Below are 24,127 nucleotides of genomic sequence, written 5' to 3'. Positions count from 1 at the left end.
CAAGCATTTTATAGAGTCTATCTAAAACTGAAGCTTCTTAAAAAAAATACTGTACCTTATTTAGGCAAACCTTCCTTTCTTCTTTTTGATTTTCTCTTACTGACCTTGTTGACTTTTATTCTCCAATGCAATCAGACATCAAATTAGAAAAGAGATGGGAAGTAACAACCAGATGGAAAACAAGCTTTAAAAGGGGAGAATGCTTCTTCAATGAGGGGTGCCATTCAAGCTCATTAAGAAGCTGAGATGGAAGCAGTCTGTTGAAGCTAGGGAGCCTTCACTTTTTGGCTATAATAGGTTATCAGAGTGTGGCTGAATTGTGTGAATTTTTAGATATCATAAACCATATCAAATGAACAAAACAATATCCTAAAGACCGAGTACGAACCGTGGGGAACCTCTACACCATAGCTCACTCATTGACCATTCCTCCTCAGGATTTTGTTCTCCCTGGAGTAGGAGGTTCCTTATCTCTCTAACTGTTCTTCCTTCATTTTCCCCTTGTTTTCTTTCCCAACAAGAGAAAGCAGAAGGTCACCTATCAAAGACCAGGGGATGCAAGGCAGAATCCAAGTTTTCAATAAGCTTGCAAAAGCCCATTCAAACTTTTACATAGCTCTAATTGTTCAGAAGTTTCCCTTTACATTAAGTTTGTCTTTTTGCAATTCTTAATCAGTCAAATGACTAATTTTGTCCTTCAAACCCAAGCAGAACATTCACATTTTTGAAAAGGGCTATCAAGTTTCTTCTGCAGCTTTTCATGACAAATTCCCAGTTCTCCAGCACCAACATGTGGCCCCTCTCCATCCTGGTGACCCCTCCGGTCACTTCCTATCATCACTAGCCTTCCTAACACACGACACCCAGATCTTTATACAATATTCAGTTGTGGTCTTACTAGGCCAGCCTACAGCAACTGTTTTTTTCTTAATGTAACTGAAGATTGCATTAGATTTTTGGGCTGCTTATTGCACACTGCTAACTTACTGAGCTTATAGTCTAATTAGACCTCCACCTATCAAAAGTACTATCAAATGAAGTACTTACTAGCCACACCTTACATCTGTGAAGTTGGCTTAAAATGTTTTTATGTTTATTCCTATTATTTCATATTGAGATACAATCCAATATTTTCATCTGTCAAGGACCTTCTGTTATCCAAAATGTTAGCTATCTTTCCCAGTTTTGTGTCATCTACAAATATGATGTGCACACAAACCCCGTCAGCCAATAACTGATCCAGATCCCTGTGGCACTATCTGTTTATCTAAAGCTCATATTCTCTTCTTTCTCCACAATAACATGGGACTATCATGTTTTGCTAGTTTTAAATAGAAATTTTGTGGCATATTTAGCAAAGTCCATTAGCCTGTCTTTTGATGCCTTCATCCTCTCATTTTTCATCATCTCTCAAGTCACCAACAATGGCTCAGCTGTTATATATGCAAATCCTTCCTACACTTAAAGAGAGATTCTGTATGGACCTCAGTATCTGAATGCTGTTTCACAGAACTTGCATTCAGATCCCTGAAAAGAACTGTGTGACCCTGGGCAAGTCATTTAACTTCCATCTGCCTCAGTTTCTTCATCTGTGTTCTTCATCACACAATAACAAAAGACATAAGTGCTGAACTTGGTTCCCACCTTTCAGCCCAATGGGATTAAGAAAAAAAAATTTTTTTTTTTTTTTGCAGTTCAATTTATAAATCATTGAAATGAAAAGAAAAATAAATCAAAGTATAAATGAAGGTTCTGGAATTTATCTTCAAGAAAAGGAAATGAATAATCCCAGCTCTTCAAAGCATTCCACAATTAGATGAACATATTTAAATGTAATTCATGTTGGTCAAACACAAAAATACCTCAAGTTAGTCTAAACTTAGAATCAGGAATGTGTAACAATGCAATCTGAGGCTTGTATTTGAAGAGACTATGGATATAATTGTGAATGTATTGGCCTCTAAGTTGCCTTTCTTGCCTCATGTATTTCCTCACTGAGGTGAAGATGGTTGGCTGAACTGTCTAGAAAATTTTAAAGATAACCTAACAATGTCTTCCAATCTAATAATCTACCTTGAAAATTTAAGTTTCCTTTCAAAAAAACTGTCAAATTCCCTCCACCCTCAGAGAGATGCTTAGCACATGGGTCCAGGATTGTCTATCATGAGGTCCTTTTTTAGAAAACTGATTATTAAAAATGAAAGTATTCTTTCCTTCAATCACTCTGTACAGCAAAGAAGTCTATTTTTGAGCTATATCTTTATAGTCTAAAGCTTTCCTGACAAAAGCAATAGCTGGAAAATGAAAATACTATAAACAAGCTCTAGTTTTATACTTGGTAAACTGGAGAGATTTCTTTTAAATGAAAATATTTTGCATCAGGAATTCATGACCAAACCTTAGCATGATTTAAATACAGAATGCTTATTACTTTAAGATAACACAGAGGAAAAAATAAATTCACAATGTCTGAAAGTAGATCTCTATAATTTATATCTTCTTGCCAAATGATTTAAAAAACCTAGACTTGAGGTCAGAAGACCTTGGTCCAAGTATCAGCAATGTTACCAAGCGGGGAAGTGTAAACTTCAATCTGAGTTATTGCTTCCTCACCTAAAAAACTGAGTTGCTTCAAGGAGACTGCTTTTAAAATAAAAAATCACTATATAAATTAAATGTCAACTCCCATTGTATTTTAAATTATAAAGTTATGGTTCCTTGAACAATAAGCCCACATGCATTTTAAAGTTTGATCAATGTATGAATTGATAATACTTGTATTTCTGTTTCAAGGGAGTTTTTACTTTTTTAACTAGGGAAAGTAAATGTATCTACAAAGCTCTTGTATTCATTGATACTCTTCTTTCAAGCCTCAGGAATAGCCCTCATTTTATCTACCATATTTTCACTGCAGTAACTAGTAGTTAAATCACTATAGTTGGAGGATTGAACCTATTTCCTCCACCATTTCATCTTTCACCTGCCAGTTTCCCAATATTTCTAGTTCTGAACAGACATATTACTTTGCTATTTCCACTGTTGTTTTTCAGATTCAGGGGATAGATGAAGGAGGCTGATAGGAGCTGAACTTACATATATGATCATGAGACACAAGTCAGAAAGACCATGAGTAGTTTTCTTCTTGTACATGTAAAACTTGAAAAAATTAAAAGTTCTGGTGAACAAATTACACTAAGCCTTACAAAAAGGGGGAATTTCAGCATGATGAAGCAAGTTACCAATGCTACACTCCTGGACCACTGTTAGGAAACAGAAAACAACTTCTTTCACTACTATTATTCATTCAGATATACTTAATAAATCTTAAGAAACAGCTACTTGTGTTCTATCTTTTCAAATAAAAGAGGCTGAAGTTTCTAAGTAGATTTTCCCCCCTCCTCTGGGATTGTCTAAATAATTATGTTGAGATACAAAGAGAAATTCCATTTAAAATAACTGTCAATAGTATAAAATATTTGGGAATCTATCTACCAAGGTAAAGTTAGGGACTATATAAGCAAAACTACAAAACACTTTCCATAACATAAAATCAGATCTAAACAACTGGAAAAACATCAAGTGCTCTTGGATAGATTGAGCGAATATAATAAAGATGACAATACCACCTAAACTAATTTATTTATTTAGTGCTATACCAAACTCTCAAGAAACTATTTTATTGACCTAGAAAAAATAACAACAAAATTTATCTGGAAGAACAAAAAGTCAAGAATTTCAAGGGAACTAATGAAAAAAAAAAAAAAAAAAAAAAAAAAAAAAAAAAAAAAGAAAATGAAGGTGGTCTAGCTGTATGTACCTGATCTAAAACTAGATTATAAAGCAGCGGTCACCAAAACCATTTGGTACTGGCTAAGAAATAGAATAGTTGATCAGTGGACTAGGTTAGGTTTACAGGACAAAATAGTCAATAACTACCAATCTAGTGTTTGACAAATTCAAATGTAGGCATTGACCCACACATAACACCATATACCAAGATAAGTCAAAATGGATTCATGATCTAGGCATAAAGAATGATACTAGAAACAAATTAGAAGAGCAAAGGATAGTTCACTTCTCAGAACTGTGGAGAAGAAAGGAATTTGTGGCCAAAGAAGAACTGGAGCTCATTACTGATCACAAAATAGGTAATTTTGATTATATTAAGTTAAAAAGTTTTTGTACAAACAAAATCAATACAGACAAGATTAGAAGGGAACCAATAAACTGGGAAAACATTTTTACATTCAAAGGTTCTAATAAAGGCCTCATTTCTAAAATATATAGAGGACTGACTCAAATTTATAAGAATTCAAGCCATTCTCCAATTGATAATCAAAAGATATCAATAGACAATTTTCAGATGAAGAAATTGAAACTATTTGTAGCCACATGAAAAGGTGTTCCAAATCATTATTGATATGAGAAATGCAAATTAAGCAACTCTTAGATACCACTACACACCTCTCAGATTGGCTAAAATGACAGGAAAAGATAATGATGAATGTTGGAAGGGATGTGGGAAAACAGAGACACTGATGCATTGTTGGTGGAACTGTGAAATGATCCAACCATTCTGGAGAGCAATCTGGAATTATGCCCAAAAAGTTATCAAAATGTGCATACCCCTTGATCCAGAAGTGTTTCCACTGGCCTTCTATCCCAAAGAGATCTTAAAAGAAGGAAAGGGATCCACATGTGCAAAAATGTTTGTGGCAGCCCTTTTCGTAGTGGCAAGAAACTGGAAACTAAATGGATGTCCATCAATTGGAGAATAGCTGAATAAATTTGGTATATGAATATTATGGAATATTATTGTTCTGTAAGAAACAACCAGGTGGATGATTTCAGAGAGTCTTGGAGAGACTTATATGAACTGATGTTACATGAAATGAGCAGAACCAGGAGACCATTATACACAGCAACAAGAAGACTATGTGATGATCAATTCTGATGGAAGTGGCTCTCTTCAACAATGAGATGACTCAAACCAGTTCCAATTATTCAGTGATGAAGAGAGCCATCTGCACCCAGAGAGGACTGTGGGAACTGAGTGAGGATCACAAAATAGCATTTTCACTCTTTTTGTTGTTGTTTGTTTGCATTTTACTTTGCTTCATTTTTTACTTCTTGTATGGCCCAATAATTATATAAATATGTATACGTATATTGGAATTAATATTTCTATCATATTTAATTTATTGTACTATTTGCCATCTGGGGGAGGGTGTGGGGAAAAGGGGGGAAAATTGGAACACAGAGTTTTGCAAGGGCTAATGTTGAAGAATTGTCTACTGTTTTGAAAAATAAAAAGTTTTAATTTAAAAAAACAATAATTATGTCACAGAATTTTATAAAAACATTAAAAATCCTCCTATATTATTTGATAGCAAAACTTCTAAATAGTTCTGACATTTGGACAAGGCAAATAAAACAAAGAACAACCAAAAAAAAGTTTTCAAAACACATAATAACTGGAATAAAAGTCACATATTAATACTGAAAGAAATGCTCCCAGATCTTGAAATCTTTTCAAAGCAAAAGAATGAAACAGGAAAATTTAATAACAGTCTCTCTTGGTCTATTTTAATACTTTAACATTTAACTCTACATCACTGGGTTAATTACTATGAAGCAAAAGAGAATAAAGATATACTTAGAACTGAACTTTAAAGAAATTAAAATTGCTTTCCTTTCATATTATGAAGAAACTTAATTTTTATATTAAACATTATCTGGGAAGCAGCTAGGTGGCACAGTGGTTACAGCACCAGCACTGAAGTTAGGAGGACCTGAGTTCAAATCTACCCTCAAGACACTTCACACTTCCTAGCTGTGTGATCCTGGACAAGTTACTTAACTCCAATTGCCTCAGGGGAAAAATTATCTGTAATATTGTGGAATGTTAACAAGAAACATTTTTTGGGTGGCAGATATTTTCCAAGAAATAAAAAATTATTTCAGGAAAAACAGAGATAATGGAAATTTGTGTTTTCCTTCAATCAGTAGATACATATTTAAACATATAATTTGTGCAAAGTTTAGTACTGTGCACTCAAAACAGGAGTTCAAATCTTTCTCATAAAGGTATTTAGGTAAGCTTTCCTACTCTCTTCCGAAATCTCTCTCTTCCCCATGACTCCTTTGCACAACTGTGGGGTCTACAGGTGTATACAATGAAGATAATCATTTTTTCCTCTATTATGTTAATCAGTTCTACTGAATTTGTTCTTTTTAAAAAAAACTTCTACTATAAGAATACACCGGGAGAAACTGTGTAAAGAGAATCCCTAGGACCAATTTTATCCATCTTATAATTTTTCTCAAGGCCTTATAATAACCAGTCCATTTAAAACTCCTAAAAATCTGCCTGTAGTTGACTTTTACCAAAAGAAAAGCAATGGGACATGAACAGAGAAATGACATAATGAGAACACTATTTTAGGAAGATTAGCCTGGCAGGATTTTTTGGATGGATTAAAGAATAGATGATTGGGGGCTGACTAAGGATGCAGCCAAGGTGAGATACACTTTCAAAAAAAAAATCACTAGGACTCAAGACTATTCAATCCATCCCTACTTATCATCCCCCAGATTCACTTATCACCTACCAGAGCAAATTCCTCATTCCTTCACAACCACCAACAACTATAAATATGAGCAATTTGATTTACTTAACATTCTACTCAAATCAGCATTCAGCAAAGATCCTACTTTTTATGTCTTATGCAACATGGGAGAGATTTTGGATTCTCAGAAGCTTGCCAACAGAGGACAAACTCTGGCAGGGCCTAAGCATATGGAAACAGCCTACAGGATGGAGCCAGGGATGGACTGGGTGAAGTTCAAATCAGTCAACTAACAAGTATTTTTATTACCTTTTTTTTAGCCACTAAAGTGGTTTTCCTAAAATTTAGGTTAGCACTTCCCTAACTCCAAGGGTTCCCCCTCACTTCCAGGATCAAATACAAAACTGTCAGTTCACTGCTCAAAGCTCTTCATGACCTGGTCTCCTCCTCCCTTCCAAGCCGTCTTACTTCCCCATGCACTCTTTCATTTAGTGACACTGGTCTGCTGGCCATTCTACAAACAAGTTCTGGGCACCTATGGCTATTTCCCATGCCTGAAAATGCTCTCCTGCCTTTAAAAGGTCCTAGCTCTGTCTCATCAGATCGGTCAACAAGCATACCTTAATTCCAGTGCCTTTTCTCTTTTAATTATTTCCTCTATATCTGGTGTATAGTTTGCTTCATACACACCTATCTGTTGTCTTTCCCTTTATATTGCAAGCTTCTTGAAGGCTGGGATTGTCTTTTGCCTCATTTGATAGCCCCAGTACTTAGCACAATTCCTGATATATAGTAGACACTTAATAAATGCTGTATCATTCACATTTCATGACATCACAGAAAATACTACACACTTTAATCTGGATTATTATTAATGTTTTTATGAATATTTTAGAAAATGTGTGACTAGAAAAAGCTATAAATATTAATATAGATCTGGGTGGTTAGACTTAGAAGCACCACAATTAGGAACACTAATTTTAGGGGAACTAAGCTTGTTAAATCCATGGTTCCATTAAAAAAAAAAAAAAAGTCAAACATCCTATTTCTTTACAAGAGGGACATCTAGTGGTTAGCCTCTAAACATTTCTAATAAATACCTCAGTTAAAATGTATTTCTATATTGATAACTTTTACATAAGACCTATAAACATTTGTTGTCGAAGATGATATAGCATATAAATATCCATACACACACACATGCATGTGTATGTGTATATGTTTATTCCACTCTAACTTATTAATACACTTGAATTCCTTCACAATGCCTAGTGTAAATGCTTATTTTCTTTTATATAGATTTATTAATACAAGAAAATTTTTTTTTGGACTCTCAAATTTACAATTTCTAGGAGGAAAAAAAATATATTTAAGTACTTTCCTTTAGAGCAGAAAAAGTATAGATTTAGAACCAAGAGAAGGGCTAAAAAATCAGATCTCTGGGTATTTCTGAACAAATTACATTATCTGGAAAGTTTTCCACATTCTGCAAAATGGGGATGAAAATATTTTGCATAATTTACGAGACTTTATAGTACTTAATAGCAATGCTGTCTTTAATGTTCTCTGTCAGCTTAAAATATTTAAGTGTGAGCTATCAATATCAATTATTATTCTTAACAATTAGATAACAGTAAATCATTGAAGGATGTGGGGCAGAAGGGTGATAATGAACATATAGAAATATAACTAATTTGGCAGTACTAGAAGACATGGGCTAGAAAGGCAGAGAAAGAATGTGGTAGACAGTTCATAAAAAAAAGAATTTTACAAGGGAGATGACACAGGGAATAGGAAGGAAAAAAAAGATGAGAGATTTATTAACTAGGTGTATAGTTCTTGGCAAAAATGGAGAAAAGAGTCAGGATAAGCTAAAGTTTTGAATGAAGTTGACTGGACCAGAGGTTGTACCACTGACAAAACACAGGGATATCAGAAGAAAAAGCAGAATATGAAAAGTAAACAGCTGAGGGAAAGGACTGAGACTTTTTAATTTGGATACATCTTAAGTATATGCCGCAGATCTCTGCACACAACAAGCATCAAATGTAGGAATAAAAACTGGGACTCATATCCAAAAAGGTGACAGATGTCAAGTCATGAGAATGAAGGTCACTGCCAGGTGAGCAAGTATGGTGAGAAAATGAGATCAAAGATTCTTGGGAAAGTCCAATGCTAATGGTAAGGAGGAGCTATCAAGTCAGCCAAGGAGATAGGAATAGAGGGAGAAGCAGAGGGTAGTATCAGGGCATTAGAAGCCACAAGAAAACCATCTTAAAGGATAAAACAAAGCTGTTCCCTCATAAGAACCCTGCAAGGTATTAGGAAGAAGGGTAAAAGATAGTATATCAACAACACTCAATGCTGTGGAGAAGGCAAGGATAACAAATGGGACTTTAGCCAAGTGTTTGTCAAGTCTCTCCTGTTATCTTTGTGGAAGATGGAGATGTGAGCTCCAAAGTGATGCAATTTGGTGTATTTATTTGCAAATGGCAAAATGGCCGGATGTCAAAGAATCATCATTAGTAGGTCATGTAAACTTGAAAGGACTCTAGTGGAATGCTTCCGGCATCTGACCTTGGCCATATACTTTTCAACATTTTCTCAAGTGATCTGAATGAAACATAGATGGCACACTCAACAAATCTGGGATTTAAAAAGTTCTAAACAGGCTAGAACATTGGGACACACCTAATGAGGTAAAATTTAATAGAAGAAAATAAACTGTACAGCATTTGAGTTAAAAAAAATCAACTTCACAAGTATGAGATGCTAGAACCAAGCTCAGACAGCAGAATGGAAAAGAGTTTTCAGTGGACTTCAAGTGTAACAAGTCAAATGGGATGATATAACATTTTGTGGGAAGAGCTAAGGAGGAAGAGTAGCACAAAGCAGTGTAGCAACATCTCCTCCTCCAACTACTCCAAGAGGACTCAGAAAATGCACCAGACTACACCCTGATAGGAATGCAAAGAAAAGGACAGGTAGGCACAGGGAGATGAAGAAGTCTGTGGACAAGAAGGATGTGGTCTGGCCAGGTGTGTACAATGAGGAGAAGCTGTGCATCAGGACAAGAAGGGGCATCCCTAGACCCATGCCAGAATCTCACAAGGGTCACAGGTGAAAACCGACAGCTTTGTTTTCCCATTACCCAAATCTGAGTCCCAGATTCACAGGAGACCACTATAAAGGAGGCTAGGCTCCCAGGCAGCTTCCTGAGACTACAAAAGATCGAAAAAAATTGGGGGGAAAAAAGTCATCTTATTGCAAAAATAAGTGACTCAGAAAACAGACTGAAGAGAGATCAAGATTAAGATTAAGAATCATTGAACGACTTGAATGTCTTGATCAAAATAAAGGCTGGAAATCATTTATCAAATTTTAAAAGAAAATTTCCCAGATCTTTTACAACCAGAGGTCAAAGTACAATTAGAAAGAATCCACTAGTCACTTCCAGAAAGAAATCACAAAATGAAAAATCCAAAAACATTTTAAGCAAAACCTGGAGATTCCCAATCAAAGAAAATATACTATAAGCAGTCATAAAAAAATAATGTAAGTTCTAAGGAACCACAGCCAGAATCAACCATGACTTAGTAAATGGCACTATAAAGGAGTAGAGAATTTAGAATACGATATTCCAGAAAGCAAGCATTGAACTGAAACTTACAGACAAAAACTACTTAGTAAAACTTGAGTGTAACTTTACAAAATGGACCTTTGATGAAGCATTCTTGATGAAAGATCAGAGTTACATAGAAACTTTGAAATTCAAATGTTGGAATTAAAAGAAATATAAAAAGATAATAAATACAAGCAAACAACAATAAAGACTGAAGCAAAAAAAAAAAAAAAAGTAAATGTCACTTATGAATCCTATCATCAAGGGTCATAATCAAAGGTTTAGAATAAATAATAAAAGTCTTAGAAGCAGTTGCTATAGTTTGATAAATTTTAAGAATGGAAAAGGAAAGTGAAGAGAATACCCTAGGGAAGCAGGAAAAAGAAGGGTACATAGACATCTATACAAATAAGAAATAAAGAATCGGGGACTGGGAGGAAATCAGCTAATCCTTGAATATCATTTTCATCTGAACTGATCACAGGAAGTTAAGTGTACATACACATATAGTTCACTTAATAAGAAATAAGGAAAAGGGGGAAAAGGGAATAAGAAAATAGATTATAGAAGGAATTAATCTTAAGCAAAACAAAGTCTAAGCATATGTGAAAATGTTTATAACTTTTTAAACTGGTAAAGTATGAAATTTCATCAAGGGTTAATCATTGACTGGGGTATGACGGAATGAATTATAGCATATAAAAAAATGGTAGAATACTATCATTTTATAAAAAACTGATGAAAGGACTGATTTCAGAGAAACTTGGGAAGGTTTCACAGGTCTTATGTAAACTAATAGAAAGCAAAGTGAATAGAACAAGGAAAACAATTTATACAAAGATAACAATGTTTTGTTTTTTTTTTTTTAAAAGAAGACTTCAAAAGAATTAATACACTCTGATTAGTGTAATGACCACCTGCAATTCCAGAGAAATAATGATAAATATGCTACTCACTTTCTAAGAGTCTGGTGAATAGATTCAAAAACATAGGAATCAAATATAGTCTTTGTACGTGGCCAAAATGGAAATGTTTTGCTTAATTACACTATTTATAACTTGATTTTGTTTTTCTTTTGCTCTCATTGGGTGCAGTGGAATAGATTTTTATAGATTAAAAAAAAAAAAATTAAAATTTTTAATCATAAAACATAATGTGCTCTTGGATTGTAAAGTTATCTACATTAAAGGAGGTGATAAAGTTCTGCTTTCATTTTATCTATTAAGTCTAGATCTAGGGCAGTAGTTTTAGCTCTGGGTGCCACATTTTAGGGAGGAAAATGGCTGAATGCTCTTCATATCATGTCAGTCTGTCACCGTGTGACTAGAAATAAAAGATAAGTGAAGAGCTAGCAAGAGATTATCTCACTCCCCTCCATGAGTTCAAATCACAAGTATTCAATGATCTAGGCCCAAGATCATGGAAAATATAAGATATCCTGAAGCAATAAGTTAATTTCCCCATTTTAAAAAAAGGTGAATTGTGGATGGCCTATGAATTGTAGATTGATAACTTTGCCTCACATGTGAGGCAAAGTTCTAAAAACACATTATCAGAGAGAGGGTTTCTGAGAACTTAAAAGATATAGCAAAATCAACATGGATTTATCAAGAACAGGCTATGCTAGATAAACTTCATTTCTGTTTTTTATAGTATGATTAGATTGGTAAGTTTGAGAAATGGCATACACATGACACAAAGATTTTCAGAAAAACATCTGACAGTTACCCTTAAGTATCCTAAAAGTAGACTTCAAAAAATATTCCCATGACATGCTCCTCAATAGCACCGCGGCATTACATAACATATAATACAGGGATAGTCTTTCTCTTGATTCTGTCCTAACCCATGTTCCACTTCCATGTTCAAGAACTCTGAAATTCTATTATCTAGTCATGCTGAACTCACTTATTTAGGTCTTCGTTTTCACTGTGACTTCTAGTCTTTCTTCCTAAATACTTTCCCAGGTCAGAATTCTTGCTATAGCTACACTCTTTACTTTTCCTAAAATAAATGTAGACTAATTCAATTTTAAATGATGCTTTGCATATACATTCCTTGCATCTTTGTCTTATTGTCTCTCATGTCTTGTTGAAGCCCATTGGTGAAATATTCCCACCATCTACTTCCTCTATTTCTGATCACATATAGCTAAACAGAGCTGGAGACGTCATGAAATTACTGAGTCTACTACAAATTTAGGCTGCTAATCTTAACTGGGCCTTAATTTGAATTGCAGCAGTGCAATCCTTCTATGCCCATCCCTAGCCAATTCCCTACTCCCCTCAACACAGCTATTCCAAGTTTTCTCTCCAAACTCCTGCCCTACCTCTTCACCCATCTTCTCAGATGAGGACTTCACATAGCAACTTAAATAAAAAAACAAAAAGAAAAGTCTTCACCTTACATTCTTCCTTTACTCCAGTCTCTGGACTTCTTGCCAAGGGCAATCACAATACATGTATTGTTGGTCTCTTGTCCTTTGCCTTTTTCGATAGATTTTCTTCCTATCACCTCCTTTACTCTTTAAAACTTGAATATTTATCTATTTTATTCCTGCTTTGTTGCCTAAAAATATACCCAACTATCCCAGATTTTTAAGAAATCCTCATTAGATTCTACTGGCCCTCCAAGGTTGCTCATCTATAAAATGAGGAGATTTGACTCCTCATTACCTCTAATGTCTCTTCTCAACTATGACCATATGAGCTGTAGCTCATTTACTCGTACTCCTGGGCAAGAACAATTCATTCTCGTAGTCTACTTCATTAGTATGATAAACAATAGATTATGCCCCCAAAGTTAACAGTTTAAATAAAGACACTAATTTAAAACATTTCTATAATTAGATACTTACTTCCTATCAAACATTGTTGAATTCTCTCTTCTTTTGGTGAAACCAATTGGCAAAATTCTTAAGTCAATGTTGTGTCGTCGTGCTCGGTTTTTCATATAATTTAACTAATAGAACAAAAAACAAACATTAAATCAAAAAGCTTAAATAACTTAAAAATTGAACTAAAACTTTGAAAAAATTATTGATGGCACTTCGTTATCTCAGAATCAGTATAGAGTCCATAGATATTCTGGTCTCTTTTTGTCTGCCTTTCCTTTTGGCCATTTCTGGTTAGCACTTCAATTAATAAGCAAAGGTCAAAGAAGAAAACAAATTGAAACTAGTCTTCTCTTAACTCTCAGAAGAATTCTAATGAGGATGATGAAGTTATTTCATTAAAATTAGGCATTGGATTCAATAATTCATGTATTCTATGTTCTCAAGAGACAATAAAACTGTTTTGTAATTTTTATAACAATTCATATTCTGAAAATTTTGTAAAACATTTTTTTCCTCATAAAAGTGAGAAAGTGTGATGTAACTGAGTCTCAGAGAAATTAAGTAACTTCATCAAAATCACACATCTATTGCCAAAATCAAAACTCAAACCTAAATCTTCTATTTCCAAAAGCAGGAGAGTTTATTATTTTAACATTATTAGGTGAAAAATTCCATAGTTAAAACTATTTATTGAGAAGCAAATTTCTGGAAGTGGTATGCTTTGTTTAATAAGTAAAAAAAAAAAAAATCACTTAGCAATCATAAATGCCTTTTGAAAACAAAATGACTTGTTACAATTCTGAATTATTCATAGCCTGAGATAACTTCGGAGTAAGACTTTATCATAGGCATCTCATTAGTAGTTTAATAGAACAAGCATATGTCATCAATGTCCAATAAACTTGGCATAACTAGTGGCATCAGTCTTCTGTAAAAAGTAAAAGACCCATTTGGATTCAGAAACAATTGATGAAAGACAATAATGGCCGTGAATAATAAGATATAGTTAAAAAATGAAAATCTTGATTGCAGAGATAGGTCATAAAATGCTTTGTAAACCTCAAATATGCTATGTTCAAGTTGCTCACACTATTTTGTAAAAACTTTAGGACTAGGTACAAGAAATTCAAATGTCACAATGAAAAATTTTCTCATTACCTAAAGTTTAATTTTTAATTTAAGAAATTATGTGTGATCTTAGGCCTTTTAATTGATAACCTTTTCTTCTCAATGCTCTAACCCAGTGGTGCCAAATTCAAATAGAAGACCATTAAAACTGTATATAAAGATCCCCAACGGTTGCATATCACACACTGACATCTGTATTTGATTGTATTTTTACTTATTGTTAATATTTTTCAATTACATCTTAACTTGGGTCAGGCTGTAGATCTGACACTTCCACTCTAGCCAACTCTCTAAAGAATAAAAAGTGTCAACCTGAATAAGTGGAGAGAGTTTCTTCATTAGACAATTCCTCACAATGAGGAAATCATAAGTTCAGCCACTATCTCTAGGAATAATCTGATTTTTAAACTTTGTTACATAGCTCTAAAGAAAAATTAAAATTCAATTTTCCTAATATCTTTCAGACACTATGCAGAAAAATAGCTCTCTAATGAACCAGATAGTACAAGAAAAGAAAAATGTCAATAATAAAATCGATGGAAGGACATATATATTTTAAAAGTATGATATGCTTTTTTGCTAACTATTCAACAGAAAAATAAATTACTATGTTGAACATTTCTGAAGACTTCATGTTCAAAGAAATTTATATCACAATGATGAACATCAATTTTGTATTTACTTTAAGCAAATTTTTTTACAAATGTGGAGCACAATGGAATGGAAAGAGAATTCGGTTCAAACCCTGCTTCAGCTATTTATCATTTATGTGACCTTGTAAAAGTAAACTTTCTTAAGCTTTCATTTCCTTATCTGTAAAATGAGGGAACTGAACAGACTAATCTGAAAGCTCACTTTTTGCTCTAAAGTCTATGCTCCTATAAAAAAGAAATTTAATAGTAAATTGTTGCAGTTATTGTCTCTTAAGCTTTTGTTGCTGCTGCTGTTCAAATTGTTTTTTGGTTATGTCTGACTTTGTATGACCCCCATTTGGGATTTTCTTGGCAAAGATACTGCAGTGGTTTGTCATTTCCTTCTTCAGCTCATTTTACAGGTCAGAGAACTGAGGCAAACAGGGTAAAAAAACTTGTCCAGAGTCACATAGTACTAAGTGTCTGAGGCAGAATTTGAATTAAGAGGAGTCCTCCTGACTTCTGTCCCAGTGCTCTGTCCGCTATGGTGCATCCTTAAGCTAGTTTAAACTAATATGGTTATTAAGAGAAATGAATACTTACAATTCTATTTGTTGAGGGTCTTTTCAAGAAAATATCTCTAGCAATATAGTCAGCTGATCTTCCTACATCTTCCAAAAACCTATAATCTAAAATTTCCAAAGTAAAAAAATCAGGTGACACAGGCCAAAGGAAAAAATGCATCAATTAATTACTACAAATAAGATGAGATATTATGCCTTACCACTTAGAAGATTAATTTCAGTAAACTGTTTTAATGAAACAAATGCTGTCTTCTCTCGAATTCCATTGCATGTAAGCTCTGTTTTGTGTTTCTTCACACAGGCTAAACTGGAAAGGCAATATACAAACCTTTGCATTTTTACTGAGAAGCATAAAGGTACAACAAGCCGAAGAAACAATACGAAACCTATTTCATACCTGCAGGAACATTTCATACAGCGTGGACACCTGTATTTTGCTTCTTCGGTACCACAAGTTTCACAGCTAAAAGAAACAAAAAAACCCCAAATTATTAAAAATTAATTATGTGTAATTATTAAAATTGCCAAAGTTGTATTCTGCTTGTAGCTTTACACAAGTACTTGTAACTTAATACACACGTTAATTGATTTGGACATATGCAAAAGCAATCTTTGGTTAAAAAATAAAAAAATAAAAATACTTCATGGCAGTTCATCATTGCCTTCTCTTCACTCCCTTCCTAACTCTGCTTAGATTTCTCAGGGACTTTGCCTCCTGGGACTCTATTTTTAAAAAGGGACCCAGGATGACCGGCCTTCATTCCCTCCCAGCTTCACTTCTGATTTTAGACTCAACGTCTGTTTGTACATTTTCCATATTACCACCTCTTTCTTTGACTTCAGCTCCCCTCCCACCTAGAATCTAAGCTCCTCTCAGGAGCTGTCCCTAAAGCCATCATAGGAGAGCGCTTCTCAATTCCAGAGGGTTTCCTCTTTGGCTACTCAGCTAGTGAAAAGTAATGTGATGGCGATACCACAAAAGACATTCCTCATTCTCAATGTACTCAGTTTGAGAGGAGGCAACATGCAAGCAACTATGGACAAATCAAACGGTACAAGATACATTGAGCACAATCTCAGAGGGAAAAGAGTTAAGAGTCAGGAGGACTAAGACTCTTGTAAAAGCAGAACTTCAGTTGGGACTTGAGATTGCCAGGAGGGGCAGATGAAGAGGGAGACAGTGAGCCAGTGAAAATGCTCCAGTCAGGAGACAGTGCCTTGACCAAGGCAAAGCAAGGAGGCTAGTATTGCTAGATTTACATGTAAGTGGGGAGAAGGCCTAAGAAGACTGGAGGCAGGTTATACAGAGTCGGCTGAGTCAAAGAGGAGGTTTTACATTTCCTGAAGGTGACAAGAAGCCACTGAGTTTATGGAAGGAGGTATGTCATGGCTAGACTTGAACTTTAGGAAAATCCTTTTAAGCTGAAAATGGATTGGTGTGGGGAACGACTTGAGGCAGGAAGACCCATCATCACCAGAATAGTGTAAGAGGGCCACCAAAGAAGGGGGAGTGTCAGAGGGGAGGCTATGAGAGGTTACCAAAGCAGAAAAAAAAGGGAATAACAACTAACTAGATATTGGGGAGGGAGGTCAAGAATAACACTTAGGTTTCTAGTCTAGATGCTTGGGAGGATGATGGCGCCTTGGTAGTCACAGGAAAGTTAGGAGGGGAGAAGGATTTGGAGGGAAAAATGAATTCGGTTTTAGACAAGTTAAGTTAGAGTTGTCTACAAGAAGCCCAATAAGCAGTTGGAGTCCCATATAGTGGAAGTCAAGAGAGAGGTTAGGACAGGGCAAACAGATCTGAGAACTGTTGTGTTTAGAGACAATGGCTAATTTCATAGAAGTTAAGATCACCAGTGAAATCGTATAGAAGGAGAAGAGGGCTCAGGACAGAGGCTTGGGGGCAATTCTTGTTAATGAGCACGATCTGGATGAATATCCAGCAGAGGCTGAAGAGGTCAGATGGGTAAAGGAGCAGAATCAGGAATGTCACAAAAACCGAAAGAGAAGAGAATATCAAGGAGAAGAGAGTGATCAACAGTCAAGGAAGAAGACTGAGAAAGGAGAGTAGATTTGGCAACCAAGTCACAACACTTGTAGGAAATTCTCTAATAACAAGAACAATAGTATTACTACTTTATGTGGACTAGAGACAATTTCCATTCATTTTTCTATCCTCTATTCAAGTTTATTAAGGAAATCAGATAATTCTTCCAATTATTATTCTGTTAGATATTTGGTAATCTCCTAGCACCACATACAATGACTCGCTCACCTACAAGTCCAGTTACAAATAAATATAGATCAAACCTCCTATAGTGAGAAAAAGAAAGTCTTCTAAATTCATTTTTTCTCTATAGAAAAACTAGCAGGGGTAGCTGCCAGACTAGAAGCTAAATTAAGGATATAATAGTAACATCTAATTTAGGAAAGATCAATACTTCCTTCTCCATTCCAATCCCTGACCAAATATCTTCAAATGTATTTCTAGGTTTTTGTGATGTCGATAGATGAGCCATCTATGTTCTAGACAATAAGATTCCTTTACCCATTTCCACCTCCAGAATCAATGCCTTTTTGTTTCCTGTTTCAATGCATGACAAGATCTCATTACTTCCAGTATTTGTGATTTCATCAACTCTTCTACAACTTAGTCAATGGCCTCAGAAATTGCTGTATATACATCATTTATCTATCACCTTGTGGCCAACCTAAGTAATAAACCTCTCCCCAGATTAGTCAGGCTGGTCTTTAGACAAGTCACACATGTCCACTATAGGGTCTGTGCAAATCATAAAAAATTCAGATTTGGTGACCAGCAGGATTAATACGGAGAGGCTTGGAAAGATTTACATGAACTGATACTGAGTGAAATGAACAGAACCAGGAGATCATTATACACTTCAACAACAATACTGTATGAGGATGTATTCTGATGGAAGTGGATATCTTTGACAAAGCGAAGATCTAATTCAGTTCCAACTGATTCAATGATGGACAGAATCAACTACACCGAGAGAAGGAATACTGGGAAATGAGTGTGAACTGTTCACATTTTCGTTTTTCTTCCCAGGTTATTTTAATCTTCTGAATCCAATTCTTCTTGTCCAACAAGAGAATTTTACGGTTCTGCACACATATATGGACATTGTATCTAGGATATACTATAACATATTTAATATATATAAGAATGCCTGCCATCTAGGGGAGGGAGTGGAGAGAAGGAAGGGAAAAGTTGGAACAGAAGTGAGTGCAAAGGATAATGTTGTAAAAAATTACCCATGCTTATGTTCTGTCAATAAAGTTATAATAATAATAAAAAAAAATTTTAAAAAGGCAAAAAAAAAATTCAGATTTGGGACTGTTTTTGTCTATGCTATCTATGATGACAGGAATCCTTACTCCAACATTCTCAATAAGATCATACAATTTTGATTGAAAACTTTCACTGAAGGGCAAACTACCAGTACCTCCAGAGGCAGACAACCCACTTGTTAAAAGTTTTCCCCTAAGATCAAGTCTAAGACTTTGCCTCTTTACCATTTTCATTAGTTGCTGTTGCTTACTCCATTTTCTAAGGCAGTGGTGTCAAATTCAAATAGAAATGTATCCTGTGAGCTGCATATTGATTTAGAAAATCATAAACTGCTATCATTTATTTTATATTATATTTTAAAATTTATTGTGTTAAACATTTTACAATCACTTTTTTTGTTCTTGTTGAAACAATTGGAGTTAAGAGATTTGGCTAGGGTCACACACCCAGCAAATTTTTAGTGTCTGAGGTAGGATCTAAACTCAGGTCCTCCTGACTTCAGGGCCAGTGCTCTATCCGCTGTGCCATCTAGCTACAATTTTACCTGGTTCAGATGACACAGGGAGTGTTGCTAGGGGCAGCAAGGGTTAACATTTTTGCTCAAGGCGCAATGTGAGCAAGCTATATTACTAATGATAAACCTGTGAAGATGTTTCTTACAAGATATTAAATGTCTTGTTCAGGACCATACGGCTAAGTATTTGAGTCTAGATTTGAACTGAGCTTCCTGACTCCAGGTTCAGGACTGGTATCTACTGTAGTTGCTTTGCCTTCTGTCAATTAAATTATAATATAAATTATAAAAATAAATTATAAGATGATAAATGTAAATGAAACCTATGTAGAAATTTAGGTACATTTTTATCTAAAATTAAGATAGGTCAAGACTACAGATTATTCATCTCTTTCCACAAGACAAAAATTAACAGAAGACAAAATTTAATTACTTCATTTGACCTCAAGATCTCCAATCCCCAAGACCTGCTCTGATTTACTTTCTGGTCCTCCAACACCACATTCCTGTTTTTCGCCAAACTCCACTGATCAACTATTATCAAATATTGCTACTGAGCCCAACTACCCAGTTGGAGCTTCATCAAGAACCCTAGGATGCTTTTGATTCCAATTCTCTTCATACCTATCCACCCCAAAGAATCTCCAATCAGTATCTCTTCCCCCTCCCCTTCCCACCATTTCACCCTTATCCTACCTTGACATGGCCAGCTTCCGCTTGCTGCCCACCTGAGGCCTTCTCGGTGGCTCCTGTGCCTCTGTCAGCTCTTGTCCAGCCATTTCTTCTTCCTTCACTTCTTGTCCACCTATCACTTCTTCCTTCACTTCCTGTACACACATCATTTTGTTCAGCCCTCGTCCATTCAACCCTTTCATCCCTCCTTCAAAACTCAATTCTCCAACTCTAAGACCTCCTCCACTCTCCCTCTCCACCTATCTCTTCTTTCATTTTCATTCCACCCACTTTTCTTCCTTATTCTCATCATCCTACCTACCTCTTTCATCTCCATTCCATCCACTTCAGTCTTCAATTCCATTCCATTTTCCTTTTTCTTCACTTCAAATTCATTCTCTTTCACATCCACTTCTTCCACCTCCATCTTAATTTCCTCCTCCTCCTTCAACTCCATTTCTCCCATCTCCTCCTTGACATTCATCCCCTCTAATATGATCTCCTTCTCCTCCCCAATTTTCTCTTCTATCATTTCTTCTTTTACTTCTAATCCCCCTAACATCTCTTCCTCTTTCACTTCTGTTTCACCCATCCCCTCCTTCACACTCATTTCTTCTATCACTCCCTCCATTCCAATTTCTCCCACCATCCCCTCCCCTCTGCTCAACAGTGAGATACCCTCCTCCAGCCAGCCTGGCATCTCCTTTTTCATTTGTAGTCTTCCCACCACCTCTTGCATTGCCTCCAGCCCATCTAAGAACTCCTCCTTTGTGTCTACTCCATCTACAAGTTCCTGCTCCCTGCCTTCTCCATCTACAAGTTGCTGTTCCACATATTCTCCATTCACAAGTTGCTGTTCCACATATTCTCCATCTACAAGTTCCTGCTCCCCATCTTCTCCATCTACAAGTTCCTGCTGCCCATCTTCTCCATCTACAAGTTCCTGCTGCACATATTCTCCTTCTACAAGTTCCTGCTGCACATATTCTCCATCTACAAGTTCCTGCTGCACATATTCTCCATCTACAAATTCCTGCTGCACATATTCTCCATCTACAAGTTCCTGATCCCCACCTTCCCCATCTACAAATTGCTGCTCCACATATTCTCCATCTACAAGTTCCTGCTCCCCATTTTCTGCATCTACAATTTCCTGTTCCACATATTCTCCATCTACAAGTTCCTGCTCCCCATTTTCTCCATCTACAAGTTGCTGCTCCCCATATTCTCCATCTACAAGTTCCTCCTGCCCATCTTCTCCCTCTATAAGTTCTTCCTGATCGTATTCCCCATCTACAAGTTCCTGCTCCACATGTTCTCCATCTACAAATTCCTGCTCCACATATTCCCCATCTACAATTTCCTGCTCCCCATCTACTCCTACAAATTCCTGCTCTCCATCTACAAATGCCTGTTCCCCGTCTTCTCCATCTATAAATTCTTGCTCCCCATCTTCATCTACAAATTCCTGCTCATCTTCTCCATCTACAAATTGCTGCTCCCCATCTACTCCTCCTACAAATTCCTGTTCCCCATCTACTCCTCCTACAAATTGTTGCTCCCCATCTACTAAAAATTGCTGCTCCCCATTTACTCCTCCTACAAATTGTTGCTCCCCATCTACTCCTCCTCCAAATTGCTGCTCCCCATCTACTCCTCCTCCAAATTGCTGCTCCCCATCTACTCCTCCAAATTGCTGCTCCCCATCTACTCCTCCTATAAACTCCTGTTCCCCATTTACTCCTCCTACAAATTGCTGCTCCCCATCTACTCCTCCTATAAACTCCTGTTCCCCATTTACTCCTCCTACAAATTGCTGCTCCCCATCTACTCCTCCTATAAACTCCTGTTCCCCATTTACTCCTCCTACAAATTGCTGCTCCCCATCTACTCCTCCTATAAACTCCTGTTCCCCATTTACTCCTCCTACAAATTGCTGCTCCCCATCTGCTCCTACAAATTGCTGCTCCTCATCTGCTCCTACAAATTGCTGCTCCCCATCTACTCCTCCTACAAATTCCTGTTCCCCATCTACTCCTCCTACAAATTGCTGCTCCCCATCTACTCCTCCTACAAATTGCTGCTCCCCATCTACTCCTCCTACAAATTGCTGCTCCCCATCTACTCCTCCTACAAATTCCTGTTCCCCATCTACTCCTCCTACAAATTGCTGCTCCCCATCTACTCCTCCTACAAATTGCTGCTCCCCATCTACTCCTCCTACAAATTGCTGCTCCCCATCTACTCCTCCTACAAATTGCTGCTCCCCATCTACTCCTATAAACTCCTGTTCCCCATTTACTCCTACAAATTGCTGCTCCCCATCTACTCCTCCTACAAATTGCTGCTCCCCATCTACTCCTCCTACAAATTGCTGCTCCCCATCTACTCCTCCTACAAATTGCTGCTCCCCATCTACTCCTCCTACAAATTGCTGCTCCCCATCTATTCCTCCTACAAATTGCTGCTCCCCATCTACTCCTCCTACAAATTGCTGCTCCCCATCTACTCCTCCTACAAATTGCTGCTCCCCATCTACTCCTATAAACTCCTGTTCCCCATTTACTCCTACAAATTGCTGCTCCCCATCTACTCCTCCTACAAATTGCTGCTCCCCATCTACTCCTCCTACAAATTGCTGCTCCCCATCTACTCCTCCTACAAATTGCTGCTCCCCATCTACTCCTATAAACTCCTGTTCCCCATTTACTCCTACAAATTGCTGCTCCCCATCTACTACAAATTCCTGCTCCCCATCTACTCCTACAAATTCCTGCTCCCCATCTACTCCTCCTACAAATTCCTGCTCCCCATTTACTCCTACATATTCCTGTTCCCCATTTTCCCCATCTACAAGTTCCTGCTGCACATATTCTCCTTCTACAAGTTCCTGCTCCCCATCTCCTCCATCTCCAAATTCCTCCTCCCCATATTCTTCATCTACAAATTCCTGCTCCACATCTTCATCTAAAAGTTCCTCTTCCATGTCTTCTCCATCTACAAATTCCTCTTCCATGTCTTCTCCATCTACAAATTCCTCTTCCATGTCTACTCCATCTACAAATTCCTCCTTCATCTCTACTCCATCTACAAGTTCTTCCTTCATGTCTATTTCACGTACAAACTCCTCCTCCATGTCTTCACCATCTACAAGTTCCTCCTTTAAGTCTATTCCATCTAGAAGTTCCTCCTTCACCTCCACTCCCTCTGCAAATTCCTGCTTCATTTCTTGCTCATCCATCAATTCCTGCTTCACTTCTGGTCCATCCATCAATTCCTGCTTCACTTCTGGTCCATCCATCACTTCCTGCTTCACCTCTACTCCATCTATTATTTCTTGCTTCACGTCTACTGCGTCTATTAGTTCCTCCTTCACCTCTACTCCATCTATGAGTTCCTCCTTCACATCTATTCCGTCTATTAATTCCTCCTTCACATCTACTCCGTCTATAAATTCTTCCTTCACCTCTACTCCATCAATTAATTCCTGCTTCACATCTACTCCATCCGTCAATTCCTGCTGCAGCTCCGGGGCCCCTGGGTTCACCTGAACCATCTCCTCTGGCTTATCCATCACTTCCACCTTGATCTGCAGCCCGTCCCATTCGAGCTTCGCCTCCACGCCCCCCGCCAACTCCAGCTTCACCTCCAAGCCTCCCCCCTCGGGCTCCAGTTTCAGCTCCAGACCCATCCCCTGGGCCCCGGGCCCGTCTTCCCCGCCCCGCGCTTCAGCCATGTCTTGGCGTTCCCTCCCGCCCCGCCCCGGCTTCAGCTCCCGCCTCGGGCCCCGCCCCCGCGCCTGCCACGCTAGGCCCCGCGCAGCTTCCCCTCCACCCGGGCGGCCTCCACCTTCCCGGAACCGCCAAGTGTCCCTAGTGCCTAGCCCTCGCAGCCGCGCTGCGGGAGAGTGACTGAGGGAAGAGCGAGGACAGCCCCTAAACCGCGCGCTGCGAACCACGTGACGCCACGGGCCACGGGCCTCCACGCGTTCCAGCCGCCCGCCGTAAACCGCACTCACCGCCCGAGCCGCGCCAGTCCCGCTTTACGACCTTTTCCCAGCACGAGAACGGCTGCACGCGCGATTTCCTAGTCAACAGAAGGCTTCGCGACGGCGAGAACCACCTTGGGGGCGTGACTTTCTTCTTATTGGTGCTTCAGGCGCCCGGCTCCGCCCCACGTCCTGGGCTTTTTCTCGGACGCTTTGCTCGAACTTCTCCACGCACCACGCGGCCTGTTCTGAATCTGTTGTAC

General features: G+C 37.5%; 1 protein-coding gene across 2 annotated transcripts in view; it reads right to left on the bottom strand.

The window, feature by feature from the left end:
• ZNHIT6 (zinc finger HIT-type containing 6) overlaps nucleotides 1-23,591 on the bottom strand; it is a 57,257-nt gene extending 33,666 nt beyond the window's left edge. Inside the window, exons 1-7 of one of the 2 annotated variants that reach the window (XM_074266344.1) lie at nucleotides 21,204-23,591; nucleotides 20,199-20,471; nucleotides 19,901-20,031; nucleotides 15,769-15,834; nucleotides 15,572-15,678; nucleotides 15,391-15,476; nucleotides 13,049-13,152 (exon numbers count right to left, since the gene is read on the bottom strand). In XM_074266344.1, the coding sequence (XP_074122445.1) occupies nucleotides 13,049-13,152; nucleotides 15,391-15,476; nucleotides 15,572-15,678; nucleotides 15,769-15,834; nucleotides 19,901-20,031; nucleotides 20,199-20,471; nucleotides 21,204-23,567 (3,131 nt within the window). In that variant the 5' untranslated portion in view covers nucleotides 23,568-23,591. Of the gene's footprint in view, nucleotides 1-13,048; nucleotides 13,153-15,390; nucleotides 15,477-15,571; nucleotides 15,679-15,768; nucleotides 15,835-19,900; nucleotides 20,032-20,198 lie in introns of both variants that reach the window. The other variant, XM_074266342.1, reaches the window with a different exon arrangement.
• Nucleotides 23,592-24,127: the final 536 nt, after the last annotated feature.

This window comes from Sminthopsis crassicaudata, chromosome 4 (assembly GCF_048593235.1).
Source record: "Sminthopsis crassicaudata isolate SCR6 chromosome 4, ASM4859323v1, whole genome shotgun sequence".
Classification (NCBI taxonomy): Eukaryota; Metazoa; Chordata; class Mammalia; order Dasyuromorphia; family Dasyuridae; genus Sminthopsis; species Sminthopsis crassicaudata.
This window is presented reverse-complemented; position numbering and strand designations above follow the sequence as displayed.